Source organism: Terrapene carolina, unplaced genomic scaffold, assembly GCF_002925995.2.
Source record: "Terrapene carolina triunguis isolate 2854851 unplaced genomic scaffold, T_m_triunguis-2.0 Scaffold30, whole genome shotgun sequence".
Taxonomy (NCBI): Eukaryota; Metazoa; Chordata; order Testudines; family Emydidae; genus Terrapene; species Terrapene triunguis.
Window position 1 is genome coordinate 7,908,240 of NW_020664381.1, and position 18,040 is coordinate 7,926,279.

The window sequence follows — 18,040 nt, forward strand, 5'->3', positions numbered from 1 at the left end:
ATCAAGATGAATGCATCCCTCCTTTACATACCATCTTCACTAGGGCTTTTAGCCTCATAATTCTAAGCATTATAAGACTGGTTTAAAATGTCACTGGATTAGCTTGTTTTTTTTAAGATTGATGAAGAGAGGTAAATAGTAGTATCCCCCAGGAGTCTGCACTGGCTGGGATGAGTGTTGTTCAACCTATTCATAAAGGATCTGGAAAAGGGTAGATACTGATGTGGCAAAATTACTCAGGATAGTTAGTACAAAGTATACTGGGAAGAGTTAGAAAGGGATCTCACTAAACTGGGTGACTGGGCAACAAAAGGGCAGATGAAATTCAATATTGATAAAGCAAAGTAATGCACAGTGGGAGTCATAATCCCAACTACAGTATACATACAAAATGTTGGCGTGGAATTAGCTGTTACCACTCAAGAAAGAGATCTTGGAGTCTCTGTGGATAAGTTACAGAGAATCCACCATTTACCCTAGTTTAAACCTTCAAGTGACCCAGGCCCCATGCTGCAGAAGGTGAAAACCCCCAGTCTTTCAGCCAATTTGAGCCAAGGGAAAATTCCTCCCTGACCCGAAATATGGTGATCAGTTAAACCCTAAGCATCTGGGCAAGACCAACCAGCCAGATCCCTGGGAAAGAATTCTCTGTAGTAACTCAGAGCCCTCCCCATCTAGTGTTCCATCACTGGCTGTTGGAGATCAGCTACATGTCGTTGTAGGCAGTCTCCTCATACCGTCCCCTCCATAAACTTACCAAGTTCAGTCTTGAAGCCATATAATTTTTTTGCTCTCACTGTTCCCCTTGGAAGACTGTTTTTAAAGACAGTGCAGGATACACCAGTCAAAACTGGTAGCCCCAGGGCTGATCTACCCCCTGTTTCTGTAACACTTGATATATGTTTAGAAACTGACTGTTAAGGCAGTACAACCCCCACCTGTGGACACAATTCTATCATTATAAAGTGCCTTTATACCAGTAACAGAAATAAGCTATCCTGCTAGAGACATCTTATATTGATAAAATTGTGCCCAGAGGAGGGGGCTGTACTGCTTTAACTGCCAGCTTCTAAACATATACAAAGTACTACAAAAAAACATGTGCCCATCCCCAGGGCTGACCTAATGGAGGTAGTCTACAGCTTGATTGAACTGTTTTGACTATAGATTCTACCATATTATAAAAACGGTGTAGACAAGCCCCTCGCAGGGGGAATAGATACCCATCTACCCTTCACTTGAGAGAAGACCAGCAGCTTAATACCACCTACTCCCATGTACATGCCCACTGAGACAGACAGACTCCAGCATGTGGCTTTACTGCAGCTTCAGAAAACAATTGGAGAAGTAACTTATTTCAGAGGTGATGGGAGAGTTCCTGTGTGTGAAACGCTTCAAGGTTCTCAGATTAAGTGTGGCACTGTAGAAATGCAGTGTTGTTGAGCTTCAGTACATTTCTTCATTGAACCTGTCACACTTTGACATGCCCTTTCTCTAAGCTGTTCTTCTACTCCTTTTCCCCGCTCCTGGTTGCAGGGGAAGGTAGGCAGGCTGAAGAGTAAATCCTGAGAATTACAGAAACATTTGGTAGTAAGGAGGTGGTGCAAAACAGGTTTCACTTGGACAACCCCGTCTACCACCCAAAACCTGGCTGAGCAGTCCCCATGCTTTTAAATAGCTAGTTGTCAGGTATTATCCCCCAAGAAACTGGCCATTAGTTTAATATTTAACATGATTTTAGCATTCGCTCTTTCAGGTGGCTGTACTACATTTTAATATAAGAGGGAAACTTGTGTACAGCTTAGCTGTTCCTTAATACTCCAAGTTCACTGTGGCATGGGGATGGTACTGGACAGCTGTCTGTATCCATTCCTTGTCTTTATACTTAGATTGTAAGCTCCTTGGGGATGGATTCATCTGTTTTTGTATAGCACCTAGCTTCGTGGGGCCCTGGTCCATGACTGGTGCTTCCAGGGCACTCTGGCAATACAAATAGTGGTTCAGCAAGACTGCTGATAGAGATGAAAAGATGAGGAAATCAGAGCAATGAACCAAAGAGCATATCACTAAAACAACATTAACAAAACCATGTAACTTACATTATGCTTATCAGTCAGTTTCATCTTCACCTTGTCATGTTCTCCTTTCATTACAACTGTCCTCTGCACTGGCTTCCCATAGAATTTCAAAGCAAGTTCAAGATCTCGGTCCTTATCCTCAAAGTGCTTCATAGCCTGCACCCACAATATACAAGACCACTGAAAGCTCTGGGACAAAGATCTTGGACAACTATGCTCTTGTAGCACAACAAAATTCTCTACATTAAGACTAAACCTTGTCTGTGTGGGTGACAGAACTTTCTCAGAGGGTGGCCCAACACCCTGGAATAAATTCCCTGCGAAGCATCATCACAAACCTTTCTGCTCACATGCAAAGTGCATTTCTTTGCCTTAATCTTCTCTGAAGCACATAAGATTTTTTAAAAACAAAAACATCCCATCAGAACAAGATATTACTGCACATGCTTCTTCCTCTGGGAAAAGGACAAGAGACCAACCAGCCTGTGACCGATGTGTAGTCACATTGCTTAATGCACGATTGGTAGGTGCTGAGAGAATACAGTGGTGAGTGTGGTTTAAAAACCTATATAGAATGGAATGTATTTAGGTGAAATGTTTGGATTGTGTAGGGTTGTTTACATTTCCCTTTTAGTACTGTAATGAACTATGAATTACCAGTACCACCACAGCTGGATGGTTTTATAAATAATAAAATAGCTGAGCTCCTCTCCACCCAATTCATTAAGAAACTTAACATGATCAGCTATTAATAATGATCATGACTAAGGCTGTGATTCTTACACAAGGTCGCAGATGGCACGGATTCCATGACTTTCCGTGACTGCTGGTGCAGCTGAATTCAAGGCCGCCTGAGCAGCTGGCCCCAGCCACACTGGCTGCTGCTCAGGAGGCTCTGGGCAACTGGCTACAGGGACCATGTGAGCAGCGGCTGGTCCCGGGGACCGCCCAAGCAGCAGTTCTGGGGCCGGCCCCAGGTAGTCCCAGAGGCTGCCCCGGGGCCAGCCGCACTGGCCGCTGCTTGGGCGGCCCCAAGTAGCTGGTTCCAGGGACCGCCGGAACAGCGGCCGATGTGGCTGGCTCTGAGGAGTGCCCTGGTGACCGCCCAAGCAGTAGCAGTCTCAGGGTGGCTGGAGCAGCAGCCCCAGGGGTACCTGGAGGGTGTTTGGAGAGCGGCAGCTGGGGGGCAGTCAACCTCCAGCACTGGAGCAGCCCCTCCCCCCAGCCAGGTCCCTCCTTGAAAATCAAGGCCCCAGAAGTAGAGATTGAGCCAGGGGTATTTTTGAGAAAAGTCATGGACAGGTCACGGCCATGAATTTTTATTTATTGCCCGTGACCTGACCGTGACTTTCACCAAAAATACCCCTGACTAAATCTTAGCCTTAATCATGAGGATAACTTTAACATAGACCACATTACCAGAACTGGAAAAAAACACTATCTTGTTTAAAGCAATAAGTTAAACACGAGGTGAATGTTTGGAAAATGTTTTATGAAGTCACTGAATTTGAAAGTGATGAGTCACATTTGATCATATACATTGTTTAAAGTGAACGGAATTTTAGTTTGGAGCCACAGAAGCACTTCTCCCCATCCCAGACAGGAGCAGACTGCCACTGTGCGTATTTTTAAATTCGGTCAAGAACCATAACTGAAGCTTATTTTCATAGGACTAAAGGGTCAATCTGGAAAATGAAGAAGAGAGGCACTGAAAGGGCATTCTATAATGCTAATTTACCATATCTCCGCCCATAAAGCTCTGCTCTTCATAACTGTCATATGAAAGAAGTCCTTTCTTCCTAATTTAGGCACTGATTAGATTCTAAATGAACAGCAAATGACCACATGGAATTTGAAGGAAAAAAAATCATATGGAAACAACACACATTAAACTACTTTTTCCATATTTAAATTATTTCTATTAATTATCAATCCAAATAATATTCCGATACACACTGTAGGATTTTTAACAGCAAGATTTTCACGTATACAATAAAGCGGTGTAAAGAATTTCCGGATGCTTCATTTCCCAAACAGCCACACTCCACATCCCGGGTCTTATCTTCACTAGCAGTCACAACTTGGTTGAGCAGGTGAGGGAACCATGGCTTTGTTCTTAGTGTCTACTAGTTGTGGGTAAACCCTATCTTTGACACATCTTGCCCATGTGTACTCTGACTACACAGGAAGGTTTGGTTCATGTGCATCAAAACCTGACAAGTTCAGTTGAATGACTTTAGGAAGGGCTCTCCAGGTAGCCAAACCTATTATATTTTAGTGTCTGATACAAGCTTTAGGATTTCATTTCATCGTAAAGGATGTGATGCCTACAGAGAGAGCGTCTCCACATAGCAGTCCTAGAAGAAATTAATGCCATTGTTGTGCAAGCATCAGAAGGCTCAGGGGAGAAGCGATCCAACCTGTCTGTCCCTGCAAGTACTCCTTCCATGACAGTTCCTTAACTGGGAGTGAATTATGTGCTGGTTTCTCTTCAGCTCATATAAATCTTTCATTTTTTACTGGAACAATTTTTTTGTTAAAAAAAAAGGGGGGGGGGGCCACACTTAAAATGGACTCCTGAAAACATACTATTTCCATCAGATATAGAGCACCATACACAGAGCAATTTTTCACATATGTAAAAATTTAAGTGTCATTTTCTGAGTGCTAACTTACTGTGTGTTAAGGGACAGACTTTATATACAAGTACTGATGGGCCAAGACCAATAGTCATTCATGGTGCGATAATCCACTAATTTAAATCTTTTCTAGTACCATATCCTACTATAAAGTGCTACGGTCCACTAAGATTTGTTAGTAATAATAACCAACAATGTTCATAGTAATAGTGCAATCATTTCTGCAAAGATGTTCAAATGCAGCCATTTAACTCCAATCATGTTGTTGTCCTTTTCTTTCTCTTTTAGTGTTCATTTCCAGTTCACATTCAAATCTGTTTTTAAAAAGTCTCTCCTGGAGAAGGCACTTCATATGGTGAAGTGCAGTAGAAACCATTAAAAAACCTCACTCAAGGTTACACAACGTTCTCAAGAAGTCAAGACTCCCACAACTTGGTTTGTCGACAGTGACACTATCATCTTTCTAGAGTATCAAGGCAATACCACTGGTACAGGTGCTTCTAGCACAATGTAATTAAGTTTTTTCACTTTCAATGGATCTGCTGTCTGACTGAACATTTGTGTTCAGAAGGGCTTGACTTCCTTCTGCGTTGGAAACAACTGACAAGGAGTCCCAGGGATCTTCCTCAGCACAATTATTCTGCAATTCTTCTAAAACAGGCATTTCAGGATCCTTTAAATACTAAAAAAAAGCAAAAACCAATAATTAGTTATAATTCACTCTGCAGAACAAAAGCTATAACAGACCAACCTCATGCTATATGGTTTAGGAACATGTGTAATTATATGAGGAGCTGATATGCCACCCAAAAATTAAGGTTACCCAACACTTCTCCATTATAAAACCCTATTTTCCGTTGTTTGTAATTTTGCTGTACTTTAATTGTGTCAGCTTCAGGCTGATTATTTGGGCGGGGGGGGGGGGGTTAAAAAAAAAATTCAGCCATTTCCAAGGAGGAGATTACAGAAAAATACGTTTTGCAAGTGTTAAAAATGTTCTTCCAACTGTTCTGTTGAGATGCTCTAGCCCAGAGGTGGGCAAAGTACGGCCCACAGGACTGTCCTGCCTGCCCTTGAGCTCCCGGCCAGGGAGGCTAGCCCCCGGCCCCTCCCCCGCAGCCACGCCACCATGCGGGCAGCGCTCTGGGCAGCGGGGTTGTGCGCTCCTGCCAAGCAGCACGGCAGCGTGTCTGGCTCCGGCTGGGCGGCGCGGCTGTCAGACATGCTGCTCTGAGCAGCATGGTAAGGGGGCCGGGGGGTTGGATAAGGGGCGGGGGGTCCCAGGGGAAAGTCAGGGGACAGGGAGCGGTTGGATGGGGCAAAGTTCTGGGGGGTGGGGAACGTGTGTGTGTGGCGGGGTGTTGGATAACCGTGGGAATCTCAGGGGGCGGGGGTGTGGATAGGGGTCAGGGGACTGGGACCAGGGGGGTTGGATAGGGGTTGAAGTCCCAGGGGGCGGTTAGGGGTCAGGGGTGTGGATAGGGGACGGGGCAGTCAGGGGACTGGGAGCAGCGGGGGTTGGATAGGGGGTGGGGTCCCGGGGGGCGGTTGGTCCTGGTAGGGGGTGGTTAGGGGACAAGGAGTGAGGGGGGTTGGATGGGTTGGGGGTTCTGAGGAGGCAGTAAGGGGGCAGGAAGTGGGAGGGGTCATATAGGCGGGGACCAGGCTGTTTGGGGAGGCACAGCCTTCACTACCCGGCCCTCCATACAGTTTTGCAACCCCAATGTGGCCCTCGGGCCAAAAAGTTTGCCCGCCCCTGCTCTAGCCCTTCTGCGCTTTGGAGCAGGGACCTGAAATTTGGCCTGGAGGGAGGGGTTGCCTTGGTGCCAGGGATGTGCCTTTTGCAATCCCCATGAAAATTCACCCAAATTTGGCCAAGATATAAGCCTCTGAAAAACTGTTTGTGCATGTTCGGTAGAGGCTTGTTAGAGTTTGGCAGCTAAATTCTCTGATGATTCCATCTACACAGAGCATGTTTCATCCCAAGGGCTGCAGGGGCTCTGCAGGACTTTCCCAGCAACGGCTTCTCCTAGCTTTTGCTGTGGCACTGAGCACCAGAATAGCAGGGATGTTGTGTCTCAGTGTTCCTCCTGCTGGCACCCAGGCAGCATGGAGAAGGACGAAGCAAACACTGGAATGCAGATGGATGAGGAATCAAGGGGAAGGGAGAAAGGGAGCTAGAGACAGGGAGTGGCAGGTGAGCTGAAGCTATAGGGAAAGAAGGACCTAATCATTAGACTACAGAATCCGGAATCAAACAGGATTCCCAAATATCTACATTCCCCTGCTGTCAGAAGATTTCTGCGAAACCCATTGGCAAAATGTGTGGCTCATCCCCCTCTAAAGACCGGCTCACAGAGAGGATAACAGCTAGTTCAAGTGATAAAGTTCTGTGCTGTGGCTCTAAAGGTCTGAACCCTGCTGATGACCCAGGTGGGGGTAAATTGCTTCCACACGATGGGATTATTTTTCCTCATTTTTTAAAAGATTAGGAAAATTACATTAAAATACTACATTAAAAGAACATTAGGGTGCCTTTAAAGTCAAGCACTCAGCAGTTAGGAAATCCCAGGATGAAGGTTGCCTGTAACCTTAATTCAGCCTTTCTGTACGTACGCGTTATGATACAATATTTAATTACATGATCACATGCTATGTTTTCCACCCCGTCCCTTCCCCATTCAGTGCACAGGATGGCCCTGCTCTGGGAATGAATCAAGGTTGTGTAGTGCATGAGACTATTGTTTATAGGACCCGTGCCTTGTTTGTAGCAGAAGTTGGAGGGTGTGTGGTGAATGATGCAGGGGATTTCATGAAGAGAAAGGATGGTCTTCTGTCCTGGTTAGGGATGTTGAACATCATCCTAGAGAACTAGATTCTTTTCCTGCCTCTGCCACAGAGTTCCTATGGGAAACTGGACAAGTCAGGTAATCCAAAAATTTCACAGGTGGCCACTGTGATCTTGTCTATACTTACAGTGCCACTGTAGCGCTTAGTGAAAATGCTACCTACGCCGACAGGACAGTGGAGATACACCACACCCCCCCCCCCCCCAGAAGTGATAGCTACGTTGATGGGAGAAGCCCTCCAGTTAATAGTACTGTCTATCGGGGGTCGGGGGGGTAAAAATTTGGCCCTTGGCAGGGGGGAAATTGGTTGTTGGGGGGGGGGGGCACATGGGGTCACATGCCCCCTCCAGATTTCTGCTAGGGTTTATATATATATTTTTAAAACAGGAGTGGGTTCAAAATATTGCCTTTGTTGCTTGGGGATGCGGATTTTCCATACCCTTGTATGACGCAATTTACTCCTGAGGGCATTCTGTACCAAAAAATTAAAAATTCTGCTCACAATATTTTCAAATTCTTCAAAATGTTATTTGTCAAATAAATGTGGAGGCTCCATCATGGCACTGGGGAGCACAGGCCACTGGCTGCACAGAGGTGGGAGATCACTGTGCAGCTTCCTCCCCGGCTACACGGACTCAGTGGTGTGAGGCTGCACCCAATCCTGACACAGCACAAGGACCAGGCCTGCCCCAGAAACACCCCAGGGCCCTGCCCCTCCGTGCCAGGCACAGCGGGGTGGGCGGGCAGGCAGGCTCAGTAAGGCAGGATCCAAGTGTGGAGGGGCTTAGTGCGGGGGGATCCAAGTGTGGATTGGGAGGGTTCTGTGGGGGGCAATCTGGGTGCAGGTGGCTCAGTGGGGGATCCAGGAGTGGGGGGTTCTGGATGCACAGGGGCTTGTTGGGGGGTTCCAGGTGCAATGGTAATAGGACTCTGCAGGGGGGGTCCCGGTGAAGGTGGTTGGAGCTCAGTGTGGGAGGTCTGGGTGTGGGAGGGCTCAATGGTGTGGTCCAGATGCTGGGGGAGTGGGGCTCAGTGGGGTGGGGATCCAGGGAGCTCGTCATGGTGGTCCAGGTGCAGGGGGAGTGGGGCTCGGGTGGGGGGCTCTGGGTGTGCGGGGGGCTGAGGCTCGGTGGGAGGATCTGGGTCTCGATGCACGGGGGTTGGGCAGATGGGGGAGCAGTTCCCCGTACAGAGTTTCCCCCCCCCCTAGAGCTGAGGAGCAATGGGCGTAGGAAGTGGGGGGGGGGAAGGGTGGTGTGTGGAAGAGTTTGCAGAGCTTCCTGGAGCCTGGGGAGAAATCTGGAGGTGGGTCTGACCTGACTTTGGGTGCCGGCTGTGCAGGGGACGAGGAAGTCCCATCCTCCCCAACTCTGCTGGGACTAGCAGCTGAGCCTGGCACAGGGTAGGAGCCACGAGCTGGGTCTTCCCCAGTCCCTCCCTCTGCCCCACAGTGATTTACCTCTCTGTCGGCTGCCCTGGGCACCCAAAATGTAACTACTGGGGAGGGTCACTTGAAAGCCACAAGAGCAATTCTTTGCTTCCCCGTCAGAAAGTCATTTTTCTGCAGGGAAGCAAAGAAATCTGTGGGGGACATGAATTCTGTGCATGCGCAGTGGCACAGAATTCCCCCAGGGGTAACAGTTATACCAACATAAGTTGGTAATGGAGCCCAAGCCTCTGTGTTCCAGTTCTGGATGCCTGAAATGAGCCACTTCGCACCAGATGTGCAGAAGCGCTAAGCATTCACACCAGCAATTGGAAGTCAATGGGAGCTGTGCTCTCAACACATAACATGCTATAAAAATACCAAGTTCTCTGAAAGATCAGGGCCCCAGATGTCTTCAATTAGGCACCCAAAATTAGTGGATACTTGGTAATTTTGGCCTTACTCTCTCTGTACCTCTCCAGCCATAAAATGGGGATATTACCCACTCATCTCAAGCGTGTTGTGAAGATAAATTCATTGACATTTGTGAAGCGCTAAAGATGGTATGGGGAAAGCAGAGTTTGAAGGGTGTGTAGTAAATGAAGTGTGTGGGGCCACACACACAATGAGGGAGATAAAAAGAAATATTGAATAACCCACTCATTGAATGAGACAGAGATTCTGTGGAAAAAGTCATGTTTGATCATGTAATTAAAGACTATAATCAGAATGCATACATACATGGGAGTTGAATTAAAGTTGCAGCAGCAACCTTATTTTGGGTAGTTCCCAAATTCTAAGTGCTTGACTTTGCAATATTAATAATGTTTCTTGCAATGTAGATTATTTTTTTATGCAAACAAATCCCCACAAACTAAAGAGCAAACCCTGCAGTCCTTAGTCACTGACTTTCCACTGAAGTCACTAAGAATTTTGCCTGAATTAGGACTGCAGAATTTGGCCTTCAAGTATTTTCGTCTTAGAATCATTCCTACTTTTGATGACAGGAATAACTCTGAGAAGTTAATCTGATATACGATTAATTATTTTTAAATGACCACAAATGTCCCAATGTACTTTTCTGTTAAATTTACTGGGATTCTGTTGCTTACTGGAAGACAGCAGAAAAAACCTGCAGCATCTTTCATTTCATACTGAACTGGGGAATTTCCATTCTATTTCTTATCATCTGTTGATATCAGCTGAGAAAACTTGGCAAGGCAAAATGAAAGTAAATTTAGTAGGGATTTTCCAGCCTCTAACTACTTCGTAATTTTAGCCACGTATGCATCAGGAGCATTCTGTAGTTTCTTACCACTTTATCTACCCAGAGTAGGAATTTCTCCATGTTAAAATATCACTTTAATATAGAAGCATCTGAACTTACTTTCACTCTACCTACATAGTTAACATACATTTCACAACTGTACTGTGTTTACAGTATCTATATGGAACAATTTTTAGTGTAATAATTTGGAGAGGGTGATCTTAAAAGTTGGCTCTATTTAGAGGTCACATTACAAAAACCAAAGCTACTATCAATAGTCCTTTCAAAAATGCATCCATCACACAGAACTTGAGGCTGCATAATCACACGTACACAGTAATCAGACTCTGTACTTGTGAGCATAGATGCACACCTGTGACTCATTTGATAGAAACACAGTACTAGTGCAATGTTGAAATAAATGCAAAGAGCTTTTAAAAAAAAAAAAACTAAATCAAAGGTCAAATAGGTATTTAAACTAACAGTACAGCAAACTAACGTGTTTTTTTCCTAACTTGATTAGCTCAGACTTGACTGTTAAGTCATTTTCCGCAAAACACAGTGTTCTAATTGGTTTAAAAGGTTTCCATTATGACAACCAGTTTCATCAATACACAGCATTAAATGTTTTAAAAGCCTATTTCCCATCTTAGAGACACTTGTCATGAAACAACTTTCAAACATGACCTACTCCAACTATCTTTTAAAAGCAAAAAACACACCACAAATTAACCATTTGATAGCCTGTCACCTACAAACAGAGCTCTGACATTACCAACAAAATTTAAGTGTTACAGCTCTAAGCTGGAAACTTTTAGTTGCTGAATTAGTCAAAGTATCCAATGATGCATTATATTGATGAAGAATGTAAGTCAATAGAGTACATTATACGTTGATTAATCACAGCATTCTATTAGCTAGAGTTATCTAATTTCACAGGTAGGTGTTCAAGTTGGCTGACATCTCAAATGTTAAGACTGGGTGGTCAAGTACAGGAACTGGGCTGTAATATACCTACTATATTTTATACACAGTATAAAGCACTATAGAATTGCCATCAGCCTGCATGCCTGCCACCAGAAATTCACTTCTGGATGTGGAGCAAACAAAAGTTTCATGCACTTTACATCAGTGGTATAGCTAGGACAGGAAAACTGGCTGGGTTCTAGCTTTTGGGCACGTGGGCAGGCAATGCCCGGGCAGGGGGTGGAGGAGCAGGAAGGATGGGGGGCCCTGCAGAGGGGGGGGCAGGAGGGATGGGGGGCCCACCTCCCCATCACCCCTTACCACTTAGCAGGCACCTGGGGCACACAGGCTGCAGGGCACACCCATGGGGCAAAGGGGGGGCCCCACCGGGGCTCAAGCTCCATCCACCCCTCCCAACCCTGGGTTGGTGTCTGTCAGAAGGGCTGCGTCCCCTACCTGCTGGCGACGCACACTGCTGCCCGGGTCTCGGCCCCAGCACTAGCCCCCCCACACAAGGCACCCTCACTCCCCCCCCCCCCCCCCCCCCCCGCAGGGCTAGCACTGGGACCGTAGACCAGGGCAGCAGTGCGTGGCGCCGGCAGGAGAGGGATGCAGTCGGACACCGATCTGGGATCGGGAGTCCCAACCTGTGGATTCGGGGGGCTCCGTGGATGGGCCTGGAAGCTAAGTGGGCTGGCTGCGGCCCACTCAGGCCCATCCATGGCTACACCTCTGCTTTACACTGATTAATTAATTAGATCTGAGAAAGGTCTTTTTTCCCTTAGAAATCTGATCTTGTGTCTTTGAATACATTTCAGTGGGAACAGAGGACGCTCAGCACCTCAGACAGCTGAACACAAAAATTTTATTGTTGAGGAGTTATTGCAGGGCTAGTAAGAAAGCATAGAAGCCAAAAACTTTCATAATGTTACAAGCTACAACATGGCATAGCATTTTAGTTGGCTTCTATATTAACATAGTTTTAATTATAGATACAGGTGACAGGGCAGGGACAAGGAACAATTTGAAGTTATTTTATCATGACACTTATCTCTGGCATTAATCGGATTCAAATTATTTTTTACAGGTAGATTTTAAAGACAGAGCAAATAAGTACATTTTAATGAATTCAAGAAATAATCAGTTTGTGATTTTTTTTGCTACACCTAAGGAGTGGGACAATATCAAATCTGTTTCCTGTAACTCACATGTTGAAAGCCTGGAATTTGCTCTAAAGGAGAAACTGTGACACTTTCTGAAATGCTAAAAAAAATACATATGAAACAGAAGCCACTGCCATATATTAACTATGGTAACTTGTTCTAATGACAATCTTTTCACATATCCATAGCTCTAAGACAGGTGTGGGCAAACTTTTTGGCCCGAGGGCAACATCTGGGTATGGAAATTGTACGGTGGGCCATGAATGCTCACAAAATTGGGGGTTGGGGTGCGGCACGGGATTAGGGCTCCAGCGGGGTGTGCGGCCTCTGGGCTGGGACCAAGGGGTTTGAAGGATGCGAGGGGGATCAGGGCTGGGGCAGGGGCACGGGAGGGAGTCAGGGGTGCAGGATCCGGGTGGCACTTACCTCAAGTAGCTCCCAGAAGCAGCAGCATGTCCCCCATCCAGCTCCTATGCGGCGGCACAGCCAGACACCTCTGTGCGCTGCCCCATCTGTAGGCACCACCCCTGCAGCTCCCATTGGCCGCAGTTTCCGGCCAATGGGAGCTGCAGGGGCGGCACTTGGGGTGGGGGCAGCGTGCAGAGCCCCCTGGCTGCCCCTATGCGTAGGAGCCAGAGGAGAGACATGTTGCTGCTTCCAGGAGCCGCGCGTAGCGGGGCAAGCCCCTGACCCCGCTCCCCGGCTACAGCAGGGCAAGCCCTGGACCCTGCTCCCTGGCAGGAGCTCAAGGGCCAGATTAAAACGTCTGGAGGGCTGGATGCGGCCCCTGGGCCGTAGTTTGCCCACCCCTGCTGTAAGAAGAAGAAAACCGCTAGGCCAGCTAAGCCCTCTTGGAAAACAAATAATACAGGCAGAATCGTTTCTAAATATGTATCATTATCAGTGTTATTTGCCTGAAAACAGGTTCACTGTTGCTGAAGCATTCGCCTGATTTCTGCTGCTTACTATCCAGTTGAAATCCTAATGACCTCCACGCCAATTGAGGGTTATAAATTCTGATGGAGAGTAAGCATTAGAAAACAGATTAACTCTTATCGTCCTTTCCATAATATACTGTGTATTTTTAAAAAGTGAACATATTTAGGTACTTGTGCCCCCCCGCCCATCAGAATAATATCTAATTGCATAAAATTATTAAACTTATCCTCACAAAACCCTTTTGAGGTGGGAAATCATCATCTTCATTTTACAGATCGGAACTGAGGCAGACACAGATTAAGTGACTTGCTCAAGGTCATGCAGAAAATCTATAGCAGACTTGGAAACTGAACCCAGATTCTGAAGTCCTGATCCAGTTCCTTAATCACAAAAGCACCCTAGCTCAAAGGATTGTTTTTGATAGTAGAAATGTTTCTACGCTGCCCCCACCCCAAGCGCCGCCCATGATGTGGAAGATGTCTCAAGCCATAACTTTTAATTCATGATCAATGGAAAAACATTTCCTGTTTAAAACATAAAAAGAGGAAGATGAACAGAGCTGAAATATTCTTCAGTACAGAGATGCATGACCTGCCAGAAAAAAAGTCACATGCATCTTTCGTCATTCATCTGTGAATTGCAAGAAACCATTAAAAAAAAAACAAACAAAAAAAAAAACCCCCAAGATCAAACCCCCACACCCAATACCTTCCATCTCCCCAGGCCCTCAGAGATTCTGATATTTGGTCTCCACAATGGCACATGCTCACCTGTAATTCAGTAACTGATCCTTAAAAAGTCTACTTAACCACCAAAGAAACTACTAATACTGTACCACGTGCAATTTGGTCTCAGTTCTGTAGTGAAGAATTGGTCTGCGTCAACCCTGATTAATCAATATTATTTTTATTTTAAAACAAAAAATTGAGTCTTTTTTCATATTACGACAGTTTCACACAAAGGAACACCACAATATCTGTACTTAAGTACAGAGTGAGCAAGGGATTCCAGCTAAGTAAAATGGCATAAATTGGAGTAACATTACAGCCACACTAAATATGAAAAACAACAAGCTATACTGCATTTATGGAGTTTGGATGTAAACTCAGAAAGGCAAGAGTTTAATATTTTGTAGCTTCTACGTGACCTCAACTAACCTAACCAGTTCATTCCAGTCACACCACCACCTCTTTTGCTAAACAGAAAGATAAAAAATACATACCTCTTCAATATGCAGTGGAATTTGAAAAGGCGGTTGAAACCAATATTTAATGACTTGATGAAATTTCTGAATAAAAAGGAAACAGACAATTGCTAAGATCACCACAGTAACTGTGGCTCCAACAAATATTATTGCTACAAATCCAGCTCTGGTTGCATCTGAAAAGAGAAAAAAAAGTAGCATCACTATGTAATATATATATATATATATATATATATCTTTTTCTTTTTACTCCACTGGTGTCAAGTTTATCAACAAGTCTTGATAACTTTTTAATGTGAAAACTAATCAATTATCTTGGATAATAATTTAAATTGCATCATAATAAGCAGGAGGCTTTTATAGACTTCCTTTGTTTAACACAATGATACAGAAGCTTCACCTATTGTGCATTGCGGTATAACTGCATAACTTATATGTCATGCGTAGCTTCTGCCAGAGGTGGTAAAAGTGTATTTAAGGCACATGTAACTTTTCCTAGAATCAAGGCTTAGACATGACAGTGACGGACACTATCAAAAAACAAGATAAAATGATACTCTCCAGCTTTAACACGGGAGTAAAAGAGCTATGGGAAACACAAACTTTATCCAAAATTGTCGGGGAAAGGAGGAGAAACACATCAATAGCAAGTACATAATGCGCGAGGTGTTTACAATGCTCATAACTGCTGCGGTGAGCTGAACAGGCTCCATGCTTGCCGTGCTATGGCGTCTGCTCGGGCAATCCAGGGAAAAGGGCGCGAAATGATTGTCTGCCGTTGCTTTCACAGAGGGAGGGTTGACTGATGACATTTACCAATAACCACGAGTGACAAATTTTTGGCCTCATCAGGCACTGGGAGCGCAACCCAGAATTCCAATGGGCAGCAGGGACTGCGGGAACTGTGGGATAGCTACCACAGTGCACCGCTCGGAATATCGATGCTTGCCACGGTACTATGGACGCACACCACCGAATTAATATGCTTAGTGTGGATGCATGCACTCGACTTTATACAATCTGTTCCCAAAAATAAACTTCTGTAAAATCGGAGTAATTTCATAGTGTAGACATACACATACTTCTCAAATTTTGTTTAAAATGAACACTGCAATCTTAAGCCAAACAACGTAGAAATTCACAGGCTGAGATCCAAATCCCATTAAGCAGAAGAAATATTAATATTAGTGTATTTGCCCTGGATAATTTGCATTGTTCTATTAAACAATGATTCAGTGTGAGGTACCAGAATGGTAGACCCAGAGGCTTAACTCTTATTTAAATTCATCCACCTTGCCCTCCTAATGCACTCTCACACTGAAGCATGTACTTAACATATGAGAAGTTCCAGTGGTGTGCACATGTGCTTAAAGTTAAGGACATACTGTAACTCCTCGCTTAACGTTGTACTTATGTTCCTGAAAAATGCTACTTTAAGCGAAATGATGTTAAGCAAATCCAATTTCCCCGTAAGAATTAATGTAAACAGGGGGGTTAGGTTCCAGGGAAATTTTTTTTGCCAGACAAAATATATATACACATATATATACACACACATATACAGACATACACAGTATAAGTTTTAAACAAACAATTTAATACTGTACAGAGCAATGATGATTGTGAAGCTTGGTTGAGGTGGTGAAGTCAGTGGGTGGAAGAGGGTGGGATATTTCCCAGGGAATGCCTTATTGCTAAATGATGAACTAGCATTCGGCTGATCCCTGTTGTTAATGTAGCCACACACTCTACAAGGCAGCACGAATGGAGGGAGGGGAGACAGCACGGCAGAGAGACACACCATGCAGGCGTGAGAGAGAGAGAGAGAGAGAGAGATATGCGCATTGCACCTTTAAGCATGCTGACCCCACTCCAAGTAAACTGCCTTTTTAAGTAGATCAGCAAGTTGAGACAGCAGCTGCTGCCAGCAAGCTTCCTCTGTCCTGAGCCCTGTCGTGTCCCCCCCGCCTTATGGAGATGGGGTACAGGAGCGGGGAGAGGGGATCACCCTGACATTAGCCCCCTTTCCCCCCAGCAAGCAGGAGACTCCAGGGAGCAGCTCCAAGGCAGAGGGCAGGAGCAGCACATGGCAGTGGGAGGAGGGACAGCTGAACTGCCGGCAATTGATAGCCTGCAGGGTGGCTGCCACACAGGGAATTTAGGGGAGCGGGGAGCTGATAGGGGGGCTGCCGGTCCACCATGGTTCCAAGCCCCCCACCAGCTACCTCCAATGGGCTGCTCTTTCTGCAAGCAGTGGACAAAGCAGGCGGCTGCCAAATGACGTTATAAGGGAGCATTCTGCAACTTTAAACAAGCATGTTCTCTAATTGATCAGCAACGAAACAACAAAACAACGTTAATCGGGATGAAGTTAAGTGAGGAGTTACTGTATTTTAAGAGCTTTGCTAGGTTAGAGCCAGAGTGCTCAGCATTTTGCAGGATCACGCCCTAAAGCGGCACCTTGTTTGACACATTTGTGTAAGGAGAGGAGAGAAAAAGGAGTACGTGAGCATGGAGCCTATATTGCCTTCTCATGCCTAGAGGTGATTCCTCCAGGGTAGAGTATGAGACGTAACATGAGGGCCTAAGTCTACACAGGCCTTACAACAGAGTTTAAAACCAGGCTTAAGCTCAGATATAGACAGACCGGATTCTAACCTTTTAGCCAACAGTACAGATGGGACCAAACTTTACCAGTTTCTGAATTGTCCTTGCCCTCCCCAACCTTGTCTCACCCCTCCCCTCCGATCTCTCTCTCTCCTGCCCCGGTTCTCCACACAGTGGCAGAGCAGGTGATCAGGTGAATGGGCTAGGGCAGAGAGGGACATGGTGAGTTTGGGAGAGTACCATCATTTTCCCTCAAACAAATTTGACCCCAGGTGAGAAAAGGAATTACCAGTAAGTAATTTCCCCTTAGAATACCAATATATATTTGTATTTGTACCTTAATAGCGCCATAAAAAAAAAAAAAAAAATCTATCTAGGAGGGGTGAGGAAAGGGAGGCAGATGCTCTGTTTTACTTTCTCTTATTTATTGAGCTGCTGAAAAACTCATTATGTGAAAATGAACGAGAATATGCCCTTGAACTATTAAAAACAGTGCCCTTTAGAACTGAAGACAGGTACTAGTTGTGTGATGCAGTAAATTCAAACAGCCAGCCATTTAAGACTCAAGTTTTATACCAGTTTCATTACACAAGAGATAAAACAGGTGTTCATGAAATAAGATTTATACCACTAGTTGCAGTTTTGTGACAATCTGTTTTGCTGAATGGTCCAATGTTGTCATTTAATAAGCGGAGTTTTGCTCGTATTTGAAAACAATACACTGTCAGTTGCTTTAGATTCAGAAGTCCGATTCGGGTATTCTTGGTCCATTCTGTTTCCTGTTTTAAAAAAAAAAAAAAAAAAAAAAAGTTAAGTTCTTTGTTAGTGCAAGTAATATTTTTTTATTACAAAAAACAGATTTCTATTAAGAGTTTTCTTCAATACAATCAACTTGAAATCAC

The 18,040-nt window shown here is 45.0% G+C and overlaps 1 protein-coding gene across 2 annotated transcripts in view; it reads right to left on the reverse strand.

The window, feature by feature from the left end:
• Window positions 1-5,228: 5,228 nt before the first annotated feature.
• Window positions 5,229-18,040, reverse strand: part of LOC112109400 (interferon gamma receptor 2) — a 34,345-nt gene continuing 21,533 nt past the window's right edge. For both annotated transcript variants that reach the window (XM_026651398.2, XM_026651393.2), the window contains 3 exons: window positions 17,767-17,917; window positions 14,550-14,707; window positions 5,229-5,399 (listed from right to left, as the gene is read on the reverse strand). In XM_026651398.2, the coding sequence (XP_026507183.1) occupies window positions 5,232-5,399; window positions 14,550-14,707; window positions 17,767-17,917 (477 nt within the window). In that variant the 3' untranslated portion in view covers window positions 5,229-5,231. The remainder of the gene's footprint in view (window positions 5,400-14,549; window positions 14,708-17,766; window positions 17,918-18,040) is intronic.